The sequence below is a fragment of the Jaculus jaculus genome, chromosome X, assembly GCF_020740685.1.
Source record: "Jaculus jaculus isolate mJacJac1 chromosome X, mJacJac1.mat.Y.cur, whole genome shotgun sequence".
NCBI classification, from domain to species: Eukaryota; Metazoa; Chordata; class Mammalia; order Rodentia; family Dipodidae; genus Jaculus; species Jaculus jaculus.
This window is the reverse complement of record NC_059125.1, coordinates 96,800,696-96,817,532: the sequence shown is the minus strand read 5'-3', so window position 1 is coordinate 96,817,532 and position 16,837 is coordinate 96,800,696. Positions and strand designations below refer to the sequence as shown.

The 16,837-nt window shown below is 39.2% G+C and overlaps 1 protein-coding gene across 2 annotated transcripts; it reads left to right on the top strand.

The window, feature by feature from the left end:
- The first annotated feature begins 6,793 nt into the window (after nt 1-6,793).
- Tceal8 (transcription elongation factor A like 8) lies at nt 6,794-8,961 on the top strand. Of its 2 annotated transcripts, none has more exons than XM_045140536.1 (3): nt 6,794-6,921; nt 7,347-7,418; nt 8,007-8,961. In XM_045140536.1, the coding sequence occupies exon 3, from the start codon at nt 8,046-8,048 to the stop codon at nt 8,397-8,399; it is 354 nt and encodes a 117-aa protein (XP_044996471.1). In that variant the 5' UTR covers nt 6,794-6,921; nt 7,347-7,418; nt 8,007-8,045; the 3' UTR covers nt 8,400-8,961. The 2 variants fall into 2 exon arrangements, with proteins under 2 accessions (XP_044996471.1, XP_044996472.1); XM_045140537.1 differs by having other exon boundaries at nt 6,816-6,921; nt 7,307-7,418.
- Nucleotides 8,962-16,837: the final 7,876 nt, after the last annotated feature.

Sequence of the window (16,837 nt, the reverse complement as noted above, 5' to 3'; positions counted from 1 at the left end):
TAACATAAAACTCTGAATGAATGAAAGTATATATGGGAAAACAAATTGAAATGTCACTAAAGACATTCATCATTCATGGAGACAGTGATTATTTCACAGACAATGGATTACCATAATTACCAAAAAAACAAAATATGGACTGGAGAGATGATTTAGCAGTTAAGGCACTTGCCTGCCAAGCCTAAGGAGCCAGATTATATTCCCCCATGTAATGTACATAGTACCTATGTAAGCCAGATGCAGAAGGTGGCACATGTGTTTGGAGTTCATTTGCAGTGGCGAGAGGCCTTGGCACACCCACTTTCTCCCTATCTTTTTAAAACTCATTCATTGTTATTTATTTGAGACAGAAGGGGAGAGGGAGAGAGAGAATGGGCCTACCAGGGCTCTAGCCTCTGAAAATGAACTCTCGATGCATGTGTCACCTTGTGCATCTGGGTTACATGGGACATGGAGAATCAAACCTGGGTCCTTAGGCTTCACAGGTGAGCACCTTAATCACTAAGCTATTTCTTCAGCTCTCTTTATCCCTTTATATTTGCCTCTTCCTCTCTCTCCCCTCCCTCACTCTCAAGTAAATGAATAAAATATTTGAAAAGAAAGAAAAACAAAATATTTCTGTTTATACCAGAAAATTGGAAATATTTAGTAAATTAGTTGAATTTCTATATGTATGTGCATGGAACCATTTTCTAAATACTATCTGCCATTTTTTCACTCAAAATATAGCTTTAGGGCTGGAGAGATAGCAGTTAAGGTGCTTGCTTGCAAAGTCCAATGACCCAAATTTGATTACTCAGTACCCACTTAAAGCCAGACACACAAAGTGGCACATACACCTAGCATTCATTTGCAGCAGCTGAAGGCTCTGGCATGCCCATTCTCTCTGTCTCTCTGCCCCATCTCTCTTTACTTGCAAGTAAATTATATATATATATAATCTATTCAGCTATATGTACATTATTTCATTCCACCTAAATTTTTCACAATATGGATTATTTAACCATGCCTATTCTGATAGAAATTGGAATTATTTCCACTAACTTGATATTTCATCATTGGTCTGATTTCAAAGTTGAATCAGATAATTTTTTTGGGGGGGGGTACTTCCAAACTATTAAGAGGTACAAAGTAGAATGCCAATAAAACAGGGTAGAGATGTTAGGATGGGTAAATACTGGGTCTAAAAGATCACATAGCATGGAAACATTAGTGAAGATGTCAGTGAAGGCCATTTTATATTTTAAGTTTAATTTTAAAAGCACTTGCCCTGTAGCAATTACACTACATCTCCCCCAACTGTGCTTCTGCTAAAGGAAAAACCACTCTGGCTCAAGCCACAGCACAGTCTCAGCATGCCTTCCTTAACCTAGTATGACACTATACTTAGACATGAATTTCAATCCGTAAGGCAGACAATCTCAAGATCTTGGTGAAGTGGACCTTGAGCTTAACATTGCATATTAAATCTAAGTAGACCAACACATGGACACATGGACATTTGAAATGGTAGTACATGACACAATACTTCAGGTTGACAGTATTCCATAAACATTGTTCCCTGACAACCAGAAACTCCTTGCCATGATCATCCACAGAGTGGGCAGGATTCAGCTGTGGGAAGAATTATGTAGAAAAGATTATATGTATATGTATGTATGTATGTATATATGAAGCAGTATTTCAAGTTAGGTTCATTTACTTTGTTTTGGAAACTGAATAGTTTTCAGAGTTTGTGAAAGTTATCCATGCCAAATTTGCAGAACATATCATCATGACAAAGAATGTAGGTCATAAAGCAGAAATTATCTTAAGTAGAAGTCACAGGATCTATGTGTACCAATTGAACAAAAACATGGGTGGGCTATCCTGAGTTTTGCAAAGTGAAAGAATGTGCTGAATGTTCTCCCACTCTGAAGGAGCAAATCATTTTACATGGAGGCTGCTTGAGTACACACTGAGTAGCTAGGCTTTTTGATTTTGAGTAGATTTTGCCATTCTAAACTGAATTTTTTTTGTTTTTGTTTTTGTTTTTCGAGGTAGGGTCTCACTCTAGCCCAGGCTGACCTGGAATTCACTATGGAGTCTCAGGGTGGCCTTGAACTCATGGAAATCCTCCTACTTCTGCCTCCCAAGTGCTGGGATTAAAGGAGTGTGCCACCACGCCTGGCCCAAACTGAATATTTTTAAGCCATACCAATCCTGTTGGAGAAAGGAGAAATGCTCAGCTTGAATTCTGTGGGATGACCTTTGAAAGCACAATGAAGAGAGAAGGGAGATAAAGTTAATGGGTACAAAGTTACAACTAGACAGGCAGTATAAATTCTGCTCTTCCCTAGAGCAACTGTAGTTAACAATAATTTATTGTAAATTTGAATATACCTAGAAGAGTAGATCAATAATGTTTTCACCATGAAAGGACATGATATTTGCGGGGATGGGTTGATGGCTCAGCGATTAAAGATACTTATTACAAAACCAGGTTCAATTCCCCAGCTACCCACATAATAGCAAGAACCCTGATGCACACGCCTAGACACAGCCACAGCCATAGCCACAGTCACACACAAATAAATAAATAATTTTAAAGAAAATTTTGAGGAATGATATTTGGGATGATGGTTATGGTAATTGCCCTGATTTGGTAATTATATAATGTACACATGTATTGAAACATCACAGTGCAGCCCACAAATACACACACACACACACACACACACACACACACACACACACACACACATATATATATATATATATATATATATATATATATATATAGAGTATCATTTAACTATGAAAAACAGCTATGAAGGGGGCTGGAGTGATGGCTCAGTAGTTAAGGTGCTTGCCTGCAAAGCCTAACGACCTGGGTCCAATTCCCCAGTACCCACATAAAGCCAGATGCACAAAGTGGTGCATGCATATGTAGTTCATTTGCAGTGGCTAGAGGCCCTGACACACCCTTCTCTCTTTCTCTCGATCTGGCTTTCTTCTCTCTGTCTCTCTCTGCTTGCAAATAAATAAATAATTGTAAAAACAGCAATAAAGAAGTGTCTAGGAAGATTTGCTGGATAAAACATCAGAATGCAAAATAATAGAAATGACACAGAAGGCACTCTTCTTGAATATCATTCTTGTATAAGAGCTTTCTGGATGTGCCTGAATGGTAAAATGCAGCCTTCACATAACCCATGGGACCTTGTGCTTTAGAACTATCTCCAGGGCAGGCTTGATGCTTATAAAAGGATATTGGTTGACTCAAATTCTGGCTACTCTCCAAAACTTATACCCACGTTATTAAAATCACTACATACATCTTTTTCTTCACTTTTAAAAAATATTTTATTCATTTTTATTTTATTTATTTGAGAGCAACAGGCAAAGAGGCAGAGAGAGAGAGAGGGAGAGAGAATGGGTGTGCCAGTGCCTCCAGCCACTGCAAATGAACTCCCAACATGTGTCCACTTGTGCATCTGGCTAACGTGGGTCCTGGGGAATCGAGCCTTGAACCGGGGTCCTTAGGCTTCACAGGCAAGCGCCTAACCATTAAACCATTTCTCCAGCCCTTTTTCTTCCCTTTTAAATAAAATATATACATTTATTTCAACAGAATGCTAATATCTTAAAATCTGCTTGTATTTAAAGCCTCCTGTGATTAACTTAATTTCACTGCTATAATTATATACTGAAAATTTCCAAAGATGATGAAGGTAAAGCCTGGATCAACTAATTCTTTGTCAGGTGTACAATAGTAAATTGATCAAACTCTTCCTTTTGTAAGTATGTAGGCAAATAGGGTTAATATTATTTACTAATAAAATGCTACTAGGGTTATGATTACATGCAGGCATAACAGGCAAAGGTGAGGACCAGAAACTTTCACTTCAACATTTGTTGGGGCATAAAGAAGGTTCAACTATGCGATAATTAGGATATGTGAATGTGCACATGCATACATGCATGCTTGCTAGGAATCAAACTCAAGGCTTAGTGAGTGCTGGAGAAGGGTCCTACTATTTAGCTACATTCCCAGCCCCAGGAAAAAAATTTTGAAATCCTGAAACTTATGGGATATATGTAAGAACCACCCAACAGACAGATATACCAATAATAACACACACACACACACACATACACACTCCCTGTATTTCAGAATTGTTATATTTTTCTTTTCTGTTTTTTAACAGCAACAGCATTATGATAAGTGAAACAAATCAGTATCAAAATATTTCACACTGTAAGGTAACATACAATATTCTGCAAAACAAAAGAACAGTAAGGGTGAATGAGGAATTGCTAAATTTAGGGATGGGGGTATAATATAGCTACAAAGAAGTAGGATGATAGAATTTGGGGGAGCTAATGAATTTTTCTGATTGTAATAATGGTTAAACAAATTAACACATTGTTTAAAATTTATAAAATTGTACACACACAAAGTCAGGTTTATATGTTGATAAATGATTACCAATACCCCCACTGCATAGGGTCATCAGTGGAATAAGGGTTGGGAAGAAGGAATAAAAGAGGATAACTTGGGATGGAGAGATGGCCCAGCAGTTACAAGCACTTGTTTGTAAGGCCCAAGGGCTGTGTTCAATTCTTCAGTACTCACATAAAGCCATATGCACAGAGTGGCATATGCATTGGAATTCACTAGCAGTGGCCAGAGACCCTGGCATGCTTATCTCTCTCTCTTTCTCCCCCTCCCCTCCATCTCTCTCCAAACAAATAATAAATAAAAATAATAAATATAAAAAGGGGATGGAGAGATGGCTTAGTGGTTAAGGTGCTTGTCTGCAAAACCGAAGAACCCAGGTTCCATTCCCCAGTACACACATAAAGCCAGATACACGAGGTGGATCACACATCTGGAGTTCATTTGTAATGGTTAGGAGGCCCTAGAATACCCACTCTCTCACTATTTGCCCCTGCTTCTGTTTCTCTCTCTCTTTCCCCTCTCTCAAATAAATAGATAAAATATTTGAAAAATATATAAAAAGGAATAAACCAATGGGGATATGATCAATTTACAGTTCATTTATTATTTACTTATTAATGTTCCCAATAAAATTATTTTAAAAATCAAAATAAGTAAATAAATAAAAAATACATATTTCAAAGTATGTAAATAAGATATGAAATAAACTCATTGTCAGGAACAAACACTATAAAACTGGTAATGTAAGCCAGGTGTGCTGGCGCATACCTTTAATCCCAGCACTTGGGAGGCAGAGGTAGGAGGATCACCATGAGTTTGAGGCCACCTTGAATAGTGAATTACAGGTCAGTTTGGTCTAGAGTGAGAACATACCTTGAAAAAAAAAACTGGTAATGTTAGAATAAGTCGAAACATTTGGTAGTCGGTGACAAGTAAATATCAGTATATTTATATTGTAAACTCTCCTCTAATAATAGACTTACCTTTAAGGCTGGAATGAATTCTTCATTCTTAATTATAGATTGTTAAACATTAAACCAACAAAGTATTTTTATGGCCCTTTCTTCTCCCTAGTAGGCTCTATTGCTGACGTTGACTTAGACATTCTGCTGTAATCTCCCTAGCCAAGGGACAATCCCTAAACCCACTCACCCTTCTTTTCTTGACTCTCCATCTAGGTACACAAGTTAGATTGTCATTCCAGTCACCACCACACCTGCAGGTACTAGTGGACTCTGGATCACAAGATCAGTGTTTTCTTTAAGCTCATATTACTTTTTACAGCAATGCTGTTCTGTTCTCCTTTTGATCACAGTAGTTGTGCATGATGATTTTTTAGCCAATCATAGCAAATGATATACTATCTCAACAGTACCATGAATGAATGAATGAAAAATTACACATGTTTAATAAACCCCAATGGTGACATACAGGGCACTCTCTTTTTTTCTGTTTCATTATGATACCTATTTCCCAACAAACATATTTCTTTGAGTTCCAGAAAAGTTCACTCAGTAGAAAATGGACTTTGCTGTGGAGTCATCAAATTAACAAAGACACTGAATCCTACAAAGGACAAGGAGAGTAGTTCTGTCTGAAGCCTTTATTTGCAATACAAGTGGAGGCTGCCTGCAGTCATCAGCTAAAAGCTAATGCAGTTGATATCATCTAATAATAATAAGTTCTGTCAGAGAAAGTAGCGGATTGTGAGTTACTTGTTCAAAATTACTAAAAAGGTAAAACTGGCTTTCTTTCTCAAGTCAACTTCAAAGGATGGTATTTTAATAAGATGTACTCCAAAACATCATTATGTTGTAAATACTATATTTTCACTTGTAGGCATTAAAATGTTTTTGGATTATTAAAAATGGATTTCATAAGTTAATGTATTCTCCACATTAAGTATTAACTAATCCTTATGAAGCATTTTTTAAAAATATCATTTTTGAAGTATAATTGCTTAAAACAAAACAACAGAAAGCTACTTAAGAGGGCTGGTAAAGTTTAACATTCTCAACATTAGATTCTTTTCTAGCCCTCCATCTACCACCTTCTCTCATTTTAATGCTGGATAAAATTCCAGGAGAAATGGTGGACTTCAGGGTCTATGGGAGAAGTGGCAGTATAGGAAGGCAAGAGAAAAAGATGATTTCCAAAAGTAGGAGAATTGGTCGATGAACACTAAAAAGCTGATCTTTTCCTGGTCATCGGAGAAAAGCGAATAGATGCTAGAGAGAAGATGCCAGTTTTATTGTCTTTGATTGGTAAATGCGAAGAAAGATTGACAGTATCAAGTGAAGGGAATGTAGGGGGCGGGCTTCAGAGTTAATGGGCGGGGTAACGGAGGGTGGAAGCTCATTGATGACGAAGTCCTCACGTGACTACCAGTCGACGTGTGCAGAAGTCCTTATAATCCAGGCCCTGTTTCTCTGTAGCAGCTCCGCTCTGCTGGAGAGGAGTGACTCGGTTCCTTTCAGGTAGTTTCCAGTGGGCGCTGGCTGGGACAGTGTGGGGTGGAGGAGGGGCAGAGAGCAGAAAGCAAGTGGAGCCGGCACTACTTTTCCCTATACTTAGATTCTGTTAAACTCCTATATTGTGCAGGAAATTTTGAGCTGTTTGGTTAGGGGTCGGTGCGGATGGGGAGAGGGGTGGCTAACAGGGCTGAGGGGGAGAGGGAGCGCAGAGAGAGATAGGGAGACGGAATAACAATGTAGGGGGAAAACTTGACTCTCGTTCTTTCCTCGCTAGCACGGAAAGAGGGGACAGAGGAGGGCGGGGTTAACACAAAAGGAGAGAGGATGAGGACGTAGAAAACTTTATACCATTAAGGCCTATAATCGTAAAAGGGACCTTTTGATCCAGATTACTGGCGTGCTCACCAAGCACTCCGGTCTGCCTGCAGGACTCTTGGTCTTTTGAGCGCGGCACAAATCGAGGTGAAAGAAGAGAGAGGAAAAGCCCCGGGTCCGTACAGGTCAGTGCAAGGGTGCAATTGCTTGAGGACCCTTCGGGTGGGGGTAGAAGTGTGGAAGACTGGAATCACCACAACACAGCCCTGGGGCGCTGGAGCCTCTTCCCATACAGATTTAGCGCGGGAGGCCTGTTAATAGTCTGCTGCGGAAATGTAGGAGGGAGGGAAAGAGGCTAAAGAGACTTAGCAGGGGGAGGGGAGGCCACAGACCCGACCATTCCTGGTGAGAGACTGGAAGTAGAGATGGCTTGGAAAAACACGAAAGGGCGGGAGTGTTAGAGACCCGTTGCAAAGAAAGGGTTAATTGTTTCTGCACCGCTCCCATTTCAGTGCTGGGAGAGGCTTGTAGCAGGGCCTGCTGGGAAAATGGTGGGCTGGAGCAGGGAGGAGAGAAGATGGAGCTGGAGGGTGAGGAGGAGGGAAGAGAGGTGGAGGAAGGGGTGGAGTCCGGAGTTCTTTGCCGGAGGCGCTAGCCTTGTCTAGTTGGAAAACTTTTTGACAGTTAGGGACCAGAAGCAGAGAAGTCAGTGGCTATGGAAACTTATGAATTTGCACATTTGCCTGGTACCTACTCTTTTTTTGTGTGTGTAGGATTCATTTATTCAAAAAGGAAATTTTAAAACCTTCAAAATGCAGAACTCCTGTGAAGTAAATGAAGGACAGCCACAGAACGCACCAAAGGCAGATGAAAGCCATCCTTCGGAAGAAACTCCACAGGAGGCCGAAGGCAATCCTCCAGCTGCTGAAGAAAGTGTTAGAGAAGAAGCAGAAGGAAGCGTTGGAGAAGAGCCTGCTCAGCCTGCCCAGGAACCTAAAGAGGACACTCCGGTCAGGCATTTGGACCCTGAGGAAATAATAAGAGGAGTAGATGAGTTGGAAAGGCTTAGAGAAGAGATAAGAAGAGTAAGAAACAAGTTTGTGATGATGCATTGGAAGCAAAGACATTCACGCAGCCGTCCTTACCCTGTGTGCTCCAGGCCTTGAAATCAGTTCTGTCTGCTATTGAAATCTGGCTGCTGCTTTCTTTCTGTTAGCATTCTTTAATGTATCTTTGGCCTTCATTTTACTGTCTGATATTTTGTTTTAAGTAGTTTGTTACCAGCATCTCATTAGATTTTGGATTTTGGCCTATTTTTCAGGTTTATTTTTCAGTCAGTAAGTTTTGCACCTATGCATGGAAATCTGTTCATTCCATATTATACAGTAAAACATTACAAGTTACAAAGCAGCATATTTAGAATCAGCTCACATAGGTAGGGAAAAAACCTAATTGTGTGTGTATATATGTATCTCAAAAACTTAACAAGTGCTTATTTTGCGTGGTGTTTTGTTTTTATTTCGCTTTTTGCTTATGTGTATTTTTTAATGAACACACGTCTCACAAAGAACTGAGGGTTTTTTAATAAGTAAAAGTCAAAGAATTTGCAACCAGCTTGTATGGTCATCAAGGACACCTAAACTCTTGATAAATGATCTATAAAAATGTAAACCTTGATTTACCTCTGGATCTCTTAGCCAGAGTAATAAAACTGGCAATCATTACAGATGTTCTTGCTTAAGACTTTGTCTTTTCATGGGGAAAAAATATGTGTCTGATGGGGCTGCTGTGGGAAAGACAGAATATATACTTGTACAACCAGCAATTACTGAAGGGGAGAAATGGCTTGACTCAACCTGTGCTTAAAAACAAGTCCAGTTGGCACAGGTGGGGATCGGGGTTCCATGTTAGCCTTCTGCTAAGTCCCAACTTTGTCTCCCCTGGGACGTACCATGCCAGACAGCCAGGGCTGCCTCTTGTGATGGTTCCCATATTCTGCTGGCACCCACCACTGTTGATATACTGAGGACCTTGAGAGTCAAAACCCCATGGAGTTTCCTGGAGTCCCTAATAGGTTGTTTCCCCCCATCACCAATGCAGGAGTACAGGTGTCACCACCATAGCCTGCTTTTTTTAAGACGGTTCTTATTATGTAGCCCCTTATTCGTGGCCTGCCTCAGTCTCCCAAATGCTGTGATGAGCTACCACACCTTGCTTTCCCAATGCAAGTCTGTACTTTATAGTAACATAGCATATGTAAAACTATCCTAGGTTAATGGGGTCAGTGTCTTGTACATTTGTTAGAAAAAACTTTCCTGTTTTTATTCACAGGGCTCTTTTCCTTCATAGGAATCTGATGTGATGAGTCCATTTAAGAGTGCAGCAAGGTACCAGTTTGAGTGGATATATCATGCGTTATTCAGAGTTGCTCTCTTATGTCTAAAAAGTAAGGCTTTGTCCTTGTGAGAAAATCTCTGTGAAGGCTGTTGGCAGGCCTTCCTGGTTCAAGACACTCAGGGAACAAGAATAGCTTGCAAAGTGATGCTGAACTAGGTGCAGTTTCTATCTCATCCTCTTAAAACATGTAAGAAAGCTGGGTATGGTGGCATACACCTTTAATCCCAGCACTCAGGAGGTACGGAGATCACTATGAGTTTGAGGCCAGCCTGGGATACAAGGTGAGTTCTGGGTCAGCCTAGGCTAGAGTGAGACCCTGCCTCAAGAAAAAAATGCAAGAAAAAATTTGTAAACCTAAGGTGTGTGTTTGTGTGTGTGTGTGTGTGTGTGTAAGGGATATCACCCACCCCTCCATATTTCACCCCTGTTGAAATGTGTAGAAAACATTAAAAGGCATGAAGAGCATGAGAACTGCACTTAAGTTGAATGACTATTATATAAATGTTAGGTATTTTTGTCCCAGTAGAAAAAAAGTATCTTTTTTATTCCAATATCCCCACATACTTTGGGTGTTTAACTAATACATCATGTTTTAAAATTTAATTGGTTTTGAATAATTTTTACTAAGGAACCAGATTGTTACTAGTCAGTACATTTCTCAAAATTCCATCTCTAAACCTTTTATAAATCTTTATTTTCCGAGGGTTATAATAAGCCATTACAAAGAAAAGCCAAGATTATGAACTGTCTTTCAAATGTTTTACCAACTATCTGGTATCCTTGTCTGCATCAGATTCAGCTGTGGAGCATCTTGAGAATACTGCTTTCTGGGCATGTATAACCCACTTGATTCACACTCTAGAGGTGAGCTGTAAATATAATAGGTGATCATCATGCACACTAAATTATGAGACCTATAGCATGTACAGCTGGCCTTCCAAAATAAATGAGTACCATAAAATGAATAGGTAGAATAAAACATCTTAAATGCTTACTGAAATTTGAGAAGTACAAGCATTCATAAATATTAATTTTAAAGGAAACTATAATTCTATATACAAAATTTGAGAGATTTCTGTTCACAAACATAGGATAAAAAGCCAAAGAAGATGTGATATCAAGGTATAGCTCTTCTCTGAACATCATGGTGAGCTATGCATCCCCCTTTTTCAACAAGTAAATGTATAAGAAATAAATTATGAATACAAACATTTTATTTCAAGGTTGTAACAGCCTGATGGATACTGGTGGTGCTGGAATTCCAGCTGGAGTGAAGTAGTGTGTAAGAGGCTCAGGTGACAATTTGATAAGAAAGGTTGATCCAGCCTCTTGACACTCAGAATTGGGCATTCAATATATGTTGAAGGGTATATTCAAGCCACACTCCTCTGTGAGATGGATCTGACCTTTGATTTCTCTGTTCCAGCTTGTAGCAGGCACAAAGTCCTCCAGGTCTGATGATTGTGCTATCTTGGATATTCTTACCTGGAGAAGGGCTACTGCCCTCCTTGCAGATCAGAGCATGTTTCCCTGTCCTCCATTGCCCTTTCTCGTTGCAGAATCTTCTGTAAGGGCAAAATATATAGCCCCAAATCTTCCTCACTGGAAACACTCATCCGGATGGTCTTTGAGCAAGCAGGTGTCTCACTGGGTCTAGCCAGATCACTTGGGGTTGAAGCAGAAGGAAGGCATTGACTCTTCTCTCAGCAATCAGTTAAGTAGCCTCTGAAATAACTGGCAAAAATGAGGTTAGCCAGAAGAGAAGACTTGCCCATTCCTTTCCATCCTATGATGCTTAGATTCCCAGAAGTATCTGGGATGTGCCTTGGCCTACTTTTGTGGTTCTGTGATGACTTATTTCTGTATCTGCCTGTTGCAGGTCATCTAATAATGTCTAGGTAAGTCCAGGCCCAGACATACAGGAGATACCAGGTAAAGAGAGTTTGCAAAAACATGTGATACTACAACTCAGGAGAAAGAAAATGTCATTTTTTGTTTGTTTGTTTGAAAACCCCCAAACACTGCATTCCCAGGCTTAGATTTAGGGACAGTCAGATCAGTGTTAACTTGCTTTTGAAGGCATTGATGGTAAAGGAAGCCACACAAGTCATGCTCTTTATCTGTCTTCAGAGGAAACATTACCATATTTCTGACATCCCAAAGGGGTTTTTGGACAATATCGTTCTTGGGTTTAGAAATACAATGCGGTTAATAATATGACTAGTTTAGAACCAAATAAATCCAGATATCAGCATGAGCTCGCTCTTTTTTCTATTAGTATGAGTGTGTGTGTGTGTGTGTGTGTGTGTGTGTGTGTGTGTGTGTAATCCTTTAGACTGGGAGGACACTGCTCTCTTGGAAACTAGATTAACAGTGTCCACAGACATAATATTTTTAGAATGAAACAAAACAGTTCCTCTTCACCACTATAGTTGCTATCATCATAACTGTCATCACTACCCAGGTTCGATGTGAGTAAATAGATTATTGGATTCTGGTTGAACACAAGTCACACGATGTGTATTTTTAAAATAATCATCAGGGCTGGAGAGATGGCTTAGCGGTTAAGCGCTTGCCTGTGAAGCCTAAGGACCCCGGTTCGAGGCTCGGTTCCCCAGGTCCCACATTTTGTTTGTTTACTCATCCAAAAAATATCTACTGGAATGCTTTTATATGTTTTAATAGGCTAATCAAAATCTATATGTGATCTCAGAGTTTACATTTGAGACTCTATGTTCAGCTACCTGATGTAACTGACTACCTATATCAAGATAGATATTATTATCAACTATGTGAGCATAACTCTGTATGTACAAATATTCATTCCTTGTAGCCAATCTATTCCTTAATCCTAGCAGCTTACTATGCTAAGTGGAGAAAATATGAAAAATAGAGAATGCACAAATTTTATAGTTCGAGAAAAATCTGTGTTGAAGTAGCCATTTGCTTATCTCATAACACTGTAACTGAATAGTTCAATAGGATTCTTATTCAATAAATAGATTTATAATAGTAGGTTTCAAATACAAGATATATTTATGTTATGTAGGGATTATAGGCCAGATCTTCATTAGGCATTTGAGAACCATAGGTGTACATTTCCAGGTCTTGATATTTTTTTGTTTTGAGGCAAGCCCAGCCTACTGGCCTTTTTATGCAAGAGAACGAGAAATGGGGTGGAGGGGCGAATTAGCATGCCAGGGCCTCCTGCCACTGTAATCGAACTTCAGAGATGTGTGTGCCACCTTGAGCACATGTGTGACCTTGTGTGTTTGCATCACCTTGTGCGTCTGGCTTGTGCAGGCCCTGAAAAGTTGAACATGGGTCCTTAGGCTTCAGAGGCAAATGCCTTAACTGCTAAGCCATCTCTCCAGCACTTAATACTTTTTTATTTATTTCATTTTGAAGTTATTTTATTTATTATTAGAGAGAGAGAGAGAGAGAGAGAGAGACAGAGAGAATGAGCACGCCAGAGCCTCTAAGACACTGCACACAAGTTCCAGACACATGCACCATCTTGTGCATCTGACTTATACGGGCTCTGGGGAATCAAATTTGGGTCCTTAGGCTTTGCAGGCAAATGCCTTAACCACTAAGCCATTTCTCCAGCCCAATAGTTTTTTTTTAATTTATTTTAGTTTATTTATTTGAGAGTGAGTGAGAATGAGGCAGATAGACAGAGAGAGAGAATGGTTGTGCCAGGGCTTCTAGCCACTGCAAGTGAAGTCCAGACACATGTGCCACCTTGTGCATCTGACTTACATGGGTATTAGGGAATCGAACCTGGGTCCTTAGGCTTCACAGGCAAGCACCTTAACCACTAGGGCATCTCTCCAGCCTGATTCTTTCAGTTTTAAGATTTAATTGACCTGGCCTTTGGCTAGATCCTATAGCATGTTTCTGTCTTCATGATGAATATATTATGATTTGCACTCTTGAAAAAGTTTGGATAAAATTAACATGCAGGTGCAATCTGAGGTTGGGTTTCCCCATGGCTGAGGTGAAAGCTGAGGAAAAGAAAAGCATGGCATCTCTTCCTGAAAACTTGATTCCTCTCATGAACCAAATAGCCACTCACCAGATCAATATCAGTGACATTTATTTATCCATGAGATTCCACTACAGTAAAGAGAAGGAAAAGTCCTTTTTTGCATATTTTTCGATGACCGGGCTGAGGTGAAGAGGTTCCAAACTAGACGGATCCTGAGATATGTAAAAAAAACTAAATGGTCAAGTCAGCCCTCCATCTATTGATAGGCCTAAAATAGAAATGTGGGGAACTTCTGTGGAAGCCCTGACCTTGGTTCTGGAGATGGAAAAAGAATTAACCAAGCTCTTGAAAGACGTGAACACCCTAGTGACCCCATGAGGGATCTGGGTCTCTTAGTCCTCCTAGAGGATTTTCTGCATAAACAGGAAAGGAATGAAAGTTATCTGAAAATCCAGATTAACTATGAGATGCAAACAGATGAGCAGGCACAGAAAGAACAGGTATGTCTGAAGAGTCTGGAGAGCTACAGCAGTCTAGAGAGACGCCCCAGGGCAGCACAGCCAACCCCCCTGGCTCAGACGGCCCTTAACACTTTCTGATCCCTTTCATTTGCCTCCGGAAACACCTTTCCTTCCCATTCTTCCAGTCCCAGTGGAGCAAAATAAATCCCATTTTACATTAAAAAAATAACATGTGGAAAATGTTCTGATATTAAACGTACAATTTAATTAAAAGTGTAAAATAGAAAAGTTTTCCTTTTCTCAGGCATTTCCCTCCCAGAAACCATTCTGTTTTACTTTCAGGAAATTATATTACATTTTTTTTCTGTTGAACTTTGGATAAATGGCATCATATGGTATGTACTTTTTTGTATCTAGTATCATATACTTCATTCAGAATAATGTTTTTAAAATTCCTATTGGAAAAAATTATTCTTGGTGGAACAAAAGATCAACATAAGTAAAATAACGAAGAATCAGAAATACAAATATCTCATGTTTTCTCTCATTTACAGAATTTAGATTATGAAAAATAATAAGACATGAAAATGGAAATGGGACAATTTGGGGAGAGAAAGGAGAGCAGTGGGATGGAAAAAAGAATAAGAGAGTGAAATAAGGGAGTGGATATGATCAAGGTTTATTTATATACATGTGTGAACATATCATAATAAAACCCATGATTTTGAATAATTACTATACACTAATAAAATCCCAGCACTCGGGAGACAGAGGTAGGAGGAATGCTATGAGTTTGAGGCCAGCCTGAGATTACATACTGAATTCCAGGTCAGCCTGGCTAGAGCGAGACCCTATTTTGAAAAACCAAATATATATTTATCTTGGATGTGGGGATGTACACATGTCATCACAGCACTTGGGAAGGTGAGGCAGGATAATCTCAAATTCATGGTCAGCCCTGCCTAGATTGGAAGGCACAGTCTCAGAGAAACAAAAGCAAGAACAGAAACACAGAAAACCTTTAAAATCAGCTGGCTGATTGGCATATTCCTGTAATCCCAGCACTGTGGAGAGAGGGGCAGGATTATTTGTTCAAGAACATCTTTGCACAAAGATAGAATGGTTCATTATCATAGTGACATCTTATCTTAAAAAAAGAAATTGATAGACTGGAGAGATGGCTTAGCGGTTAAGCACTGGCCTGTCAGGCCTAAGGACCCTGGTTTGAGGCCAGATGCACAAGTGGCGCACACATCTGGAGTTCCTTTGCGGTGGCTAGAGGCCCTGGCGTGCCCATTCTCTGTCTTTCTATCTGCCTCTTTCTGTCTCTGTCTGTCGCTCTCAAATAAATAAATAAAAATAAAAACAAAAAAAGAAATTCATCTTCATATCTGTGTGTATTGGTAATTTATTCTTTTAAAATTATTGTTGCATCATATTCAACAGTACAAATACAGAACAATTTGTTAAGTCGTGGGAAATATGAATTGTATTCATTTTGTCTAGTACAAATATAGTCCTTATGTATTTTGTGTATGTCTTTTTGTGGATACATATTCTCATTTCACTTAGAAAATAGCTAGAAGGGGAATTTTTGGATTATCAAAAAGATGAACATTGCATTTTACATGGTGGTATATGCCTTTAATCCCAGCACTAGGAAGGCAGACATAGGAGAATCACCGTGAGTTCAAAGCCAGCCTGGGACTACAGAGTTTCAGGTGAGACTGGACTAGAGTGATTCCCTGCCTCAAAAAAAAAAAAAAAAAAAACAAAAAAAAAACAGCCAGGCGTGGTGGTGCATGCCTTTAATCCCAGCACTTGGGAGGCAGAGGTAGGAGGATCACCGTGAGTTCGAGGCCACCCTGAGACTACATAGAGAATTCCAGGTCAGCCTGAGCTAAAGTGAGACCCTACCTTGAAAAAACAAACAAACAAAAAAAGATTGAAAGATAATCAAATACATCCCAATTCGAGAGAATGATTGAGTAAGGACTATAGGTTTGATAACTGTATTATATCAATACTAAATTTTGTGAATTCCACAACCATTGTGAAAGTGTTTGTTAAGAGAAAAAATGCTGAAGTATTATGACGTATATGACTAGTTTTAAAATACTTCAGCAATGAAAAATAATATGTATATATGTAGAAAGAGAAGGCAATTTGTAAAATATTAATTAGTGGATATAATTCAGATGTATAAATTTACTTTATTATTCTTAGAAAATTCTTAATTTTTTTATTAGCCTTTAAACATTTTATATACACATTGAACCTAAACTGACTATACATAAAGCGGGACAGGAAGGCAAAAACAGGCCTAGACCTTGGAGAGTAGACTAGTCCATAAAATAATGACTTATTGTTTTTTTCCCCGTTTCTTGGTTGGTTTGATCTAAAAGCACAGGGTGATGTAGCTTTGATGGGCAATCTTCTTCCCACAGGAAAGGAATGTAGGACAATATTTTTTCTTTATCATTGTTGATTTTTCATGAAATTTTCAGTTAAAATGACTTTCTCTTACATAGTCCCGTCCACAGTTTTATTGCTTTGTAACTTAATTTAGGACAGGACAGAATTCTTTTATCAATTGTGTTAGACCTTATTGTGTAAAGACACTGTGAGGGCTGCTTTGTCAGCAATCAGAACATAAAAAAAGGGAGATTCATGGCCCTGTTCTATTCAAACACCATCTAGTGTAGGATGGAAATGATAATCAGGAGCCTAATACCAAGTGTTCAGGGAGTGAAGA